The 5377-nt window shown below is 39.6% G+C and overlaps 1 protein-coding gene across 2 annotated transcripts in view; it reads right to left on the minus strand.

Moving 5' to 3' along the window:
- The window catches only part of Atg14 (autophagy related 14), a 34103-nt gene that overhangs the window by 21530 nt on the left and 7196 nt on the right, over positions 1 to 5377 (minus strand). Inside the window, exon 2 of one of the 2 annotated variants that reach the window (XM_031361696.1) lies at positions 584 to 646. The exons of the other annotated variant lie outside the window; for it this stretch is intronic. Within the exon in view, the coding sequence (XP_031217556.1) occupies positions 584 to 646 (63 nt within the window). The remainder of the gene's footprint in view (positions 1 to 583; positions 647 to 5377) is intronic. 2 annotated transcript variants of the gene reach the window in all.

Raw genomic sequence — 5377 nt, forward strand, 5'->3', positions numbered from 1 at the left:
GAGGCCAGCCTGGTCTACAGAGTGAGTTCCAGGACAGCCAGGGCTGTACAGAGAAACCCTGTCTGGAACCACCCTTTTCCCCCAACACACACACAAAAAAATTCTACCTTAGCTACTGAATTGTGATATACACAGCTGGACTTTACTGCTCTAAACTGACTACCAAAAGATATACAGCCCTTTACCAATCCCAAAGAAGATGAACAGGAGCTCTGAGGGCCTACGGGAATGGCCTGCGGGAACCCTTACTTAGATCTCATAAAGCCTACTGTTGTAGGTCCACTGGCCACCAGTGAGCAGGGCCAAGTGAGTGACTCATCTGTCCAAACCACTTGAGATTACTGTGGAAAAGACTCCAGGTCTTAGGCCAAGAGTTTCTAGAAACTTGATCTTCTCTCCTGCTTTACTTCTCTCAGACACGATTTCTTTTCCTACACTTTAAGTCTGATACTCCACGTACTGACCTGAACTTTAAAAGATAGTCTGCTAAATGAGGTGGCAATTCACAAATCTGCACACAGAAGCAACAGATTAAAACAAGTGGCAAGATTCAACCTCTACAAACTAAAGAATAAAAACTTACTCTTTCTGAAATTCTTCTTGCTTGTTCTTAAGTTGGCTTAGTCTTTCTTTCTTGTCAATAAACCTGTTTTAAAAAAAAAAAAATTCTTAGTTTATTTGCATGTCCTCCCCCTCCACCAGTTTAATGAGATTCCACTAATTCCTGGGCTGACCACTTCTGCAAATTCCTATGGAAATGCCTAGATCCAGAAAATAGGTGCATACCACCAGGCATTTTTCAACCAAGTTAGAATGGTCGACTTTAAAGCTCTTTCCTCACTTTACAGTGTTTGTAAATTCTATCCTGTACCTCAGTGCTGTTTCCCAAAACCCACATATCAGAAAACTAACATGAACTTTTGTTGTTTTCGAGACATTCTATATCCCTGGCTGACCTAGAATTCCCTATGCCGACCAAGTTGGGCTTGAACTCTTCAGAGTTCTCTGCCTCCCAAATAATGCTCCCAAAGGAACACATGACTATGCACGGCACCATTAATGTGAACTTGAATCAAGGCTTTCATTATGAAAAAAATCTTAATTGCCAAACTTAATTTAATCCTGCTTTCCTCTACAAACTGAGTCCCTACAACTTCTGTTTTGTCTTTTGAAAAAGGATCTATATAGTCCTCCCTGTCCTGGATCTTGCTTTGTTGACCAGGCTGGTCTCAAACTTATTGAGATCTACCTGCCTCTGCCTCCTGAGCACTGGGATTACAGTTGTGTGCACCACTGCCTGAATCTTTACAACTTGTAAAGTAGATTATTTCCATTAGAAGCTTACAAATTAGCGAAGGGAGGGATATCACACCACTGCTGTTTCTCTAGGTGTGCTGGTCTTCGGCTGCTATCATTTCCACTGTCTTCTGGCTATACATTTGGATTTAGTTTTTAGGTTAAAGTGGCAATTTAGAATAACTTACCTCTCTTTTAATTTAAAATTTGAGATTTTAAAAATTAAAAATCAGGACTGGCTCAATGGTTGAGAACTTGTTCTTGCAGGACCTAATTCTAAGCACCCACCCACATGGCAGCTCACACCATATGTAACTCGAGTTCCAGGTGATACACAGCCCTCTTCTAACCTACACCCCAAGAACACACAGCAGACACATATATACATGCAGGTAAAATGCTCACGTTCACACAATACAGAAATCTAAAACATTATTTTAATTTTAAAAATGTAATGTTGTCATACATAAATGGACTGTGTAATGTTTACATTTACTCAAGTATATCAATCTCCCAAACATTTATCATGTCTTTATGGTACAGATAATGGAACTCTTTCGTGACTTTTTAAAGTCTATCTTACACAATTATCTATAGTCATTCTACTTCACACCAGGTCTTGCAGCTCTTACCTAGCAATAACTGACTAAGCTTTTGCTACTCTCCCTCCTCTGTAGCCCTGTAACCATCACAGACTCTTGACTGAGACCAACTCTTTTGGCTCACACATGCAAGTAAGGTTGTAGGATGCTCCTCTATCTACGCCCGGCCTCTCTCATTTAACACTACACTCTCTAGTTCTGACCGTGTTGTTGAGAGTACTTTTTGATAGAATATGAGACTGTAAATGCCCCGTCTCAGCATCACTTCATTTGAAGCCTACAACTTCTGATAAACAGACATTTTTTAATAATTTAGTTTGAAACTTCTTTGTCCCATAATTATTTAGGAGTGTCATCGTGGTTTCCATATTTGTAGGCATTTTAAGCTGCTTCTTACTACTCTTTTTTTTTTTGTTGCTTGGTTTTGAGACAGGATCTTATTACATAGCCCTGGCTGGCCTGGAACTGACAAGAGAGATCCAACTGCCTCTGACTCCCAAGTGCTAGAATTAAGTCTTCATACTATTTTCTAATTTAATATTATTATAATCTACACATTATACTTATTTAATACTAAATAACATTTAATATTATCATCTATAGTAGTATTATAGTCTATACTCTATGAGACTTTAAGGTCTATATTTGTCCTGTCTGTGAAAGTTCCACCTACACTTGAAAGAATATTTCTACAGCCATTTGGTACAATGTACATAACTGTCAATGAGTTCACAGTGGCTGACAGTATCTGGACACCTGTGGCTTGTTGTGCAATTAGGATTTGTGAATGAAACAATTAGGATATGAGCAAATAGCCGCTACCATGGTGTGAGTCTCCTGAAATCCCAGCATAAGCAAAACACATGGAACAGAGCTACTACCTACCCCCAGGGGGAAATGTCAATCCAGACAAAAAGCTCTCTCCAAAATACATTCTATAATCTCATGTTTAAAACCTAACAGAAACTTCCCTCAAAATCAGTGATTCTCAACCTTCTTAATGCTGTGACCCTTTAATACAGCTCCTCATGTTGTGATGACCCCTAACTATAAAATTATTTTCATTGCTACTTCATAACTGTAATTTGCTATAGTTATAGTTATGTAAATATCTGATATGCAGGTGGTCTTGGGTGACCCCTGTGAAAGAGTCAATCAACTCCCTAAAGGGGTTTCTACCCACAGTTTGAGAAGCACTGTTCTAAATGGACAAGATAACATGATTTTATCATGACCTTACAGTGTAGCACTGAAAATATATAATATATACTAAAGAACTAAGCAAAGGTGGCAGCTTTACACATATATACATAATAAGTTAAATAAACTCCGAAGAATTGATACAGACATTTCTACTAAAGCAGTGGAGTGTCTAGTAATAACAATGCCAATTACATGTAACAACTCAGAAACCAAGCCTATGGATTCAGCAAAAAAGCAGGCATTTACCATGTACCTGCAACACAGAACAAGCATCCTTTAGAGTTCTAAGAACTGCTGTACATCCTACAGACCTGTGTCTTCATGTTTCCCCTGCCTTGCATGGAATAGTAAGCTAGGCATGGTAGTGTACACCTGTAACCCTGTACTCAGGTGACAGAGGCACTTGACAGCATAGACTGTAGGGCAAGATTTGGGGACAGGAAGACTGAGACTAAAGTGGTATTATTGGCTTTGACCTCAATAGAGTATCAGGAGGTTCAAACCCACAAGGTTCTTAGACTAGGCAGAAAACTGGTGTGGAGGATAAATAAGGTTTTCATAAGCTATAATGAGGTAACAATGCCAGCACTCTGACAGAGCCAGGTAGATCTCCATGTTTGAAACCAGCCTGGTATACAGACTGAGTTCCAGGACAGTCACGACTACCCAGAGAAACCTTGTCTCCACAAACAACAATAGTAACAAGGTGAAATAACAAACAAACAATCTATATTTCCAATATAGACCAGAAAGTCTACATTGTGCTGATAGAGTCTCATGGGCTTTCTTCAAAAAGGTAATTAAAAAAAAAAAACCTACAATAAAACCTTTACAGATGACAGCAGGAATAATAGACTAAATAACAATAAAGCCCCCAATACTTGATGAGTTAGGAAGGCCTATGGCTGCATGTAGTTGCTCTTTCGTACATTCATTCATTCTCCACTCCACTCCTCAAATAAATGGATTCATTACACCATATAGTTTCCAAAAAAAGAAGTGAAAAGAAAAACAATCACCACATTCAAAGAAATCCTAATGGCTTATCTTTTATGTTAAAATAGGGAGTGTGAAAGGTAGATTCCTATTTTATGCACTGTTTTGCAAGTTGGCTAGTGTAGTGGTTAGTGGGGCTTTGGGGCTATGTTCAAGCTCTGCCCACTGTGAAGACAGCCTTCTCCAGGCAGTCTTTGGATCAAGATGCAGAACTCTCAGCTTCTCCAGCATCATATCAGCCAGCATGATGCCATGCTTCCCACCATGATGATAATGAACTAAACTTCTGAAACTGTAAGCCAACAACAATTAAAGAATTGTCTTGGCCATGGTGTTTCTTCACAGCAATAAAACTCTGACTAAGTTAGTGACATCTTGTATCTTTCCCCACTGCAAGCTTACCAAGATCTATCTCATTCTCCATAAGCTGGCTAGCATAAAGCTGTTTACACAAGCCCTTACTGATAAGCACCTTGCTGCTCCCAAAAGCTCACTACCACCAGTAACAGGACAGATGTACTGTTTATTTTCTGGCTTACCTGAACTCACAGAAATCCATCTGTTGCTTTAAAAAACGAAATCCCTTACAGAGAAACCCTGTCTTGAAAAACCAAAAAAAAAAAAAAAAAAAAAAGGAATCCCAGCCACTCAATTTTACCAAGAGAAGAGCCAGGAGCTAGCCACTGTGGTGAAAGTCTGCTAGCACGGAGGCAGAGACCTCCACGGACCCAGATGACCTTCCTGCTTCCTCAGAAGGAGAACGTTCTTCCTTCTTCACACTGTCTGAAATGCCCTTCTACTCATTCCTCCTTTGGCTTTCCTTGTGCTTCCTCCCTGTTGGCTGGTTGCTTGCTCTGTCTCTTGACCAAGGATGGACTTCTTTAGCTCTTAAAGGTGTGTGCAAGAGCTAAGTCACACCACAATACTTGTTTACAATAAACAGAAAGCTCTAGGATCAAAAGCTGAGCCATCCCAGTTCAATCTCTGGGTCCACAATGTGATGAAATATCCTTCAACATCTGTTTCTGCCTCCCTAGTGCTGAGATTAACAGTGTGGGCAACCACGCTTGGCTTTAAAATGACTTTCTAAAGCCAAGTGTGGCAGGACAGGCCTATATCTCAGCCTCAGTTATTTATTTATACAGTCCTCCTTAATTACATTTTTAGGGTATTATTCCTTTAAAAGAAATGACTCCTTTAAAGTGACTGCTGTTTCTTAAAGCCTTCTGCAACAGCCAGAGCTACAGATAAACCCAGTCTCAGGAAGAAAAAAAAAAAAA

Source organism: Mastomys coucha, unplaced genomic scaffold (assembly GCF_008632895.1).
Source record: "Mastomys coucha isolate ucsf_1 unplaced genomic scaffold, UCSF_Mcou_1 pScaffold9, whole genome shotgun sequence".
In the NCBI taxonomy this organism is placed as follows: domain Eukaryota; kingdom Metazoa; phylum Chordata; class Mammalia; order Rodentia; family Muridae; genus Mastomys; species Mastomys coucha.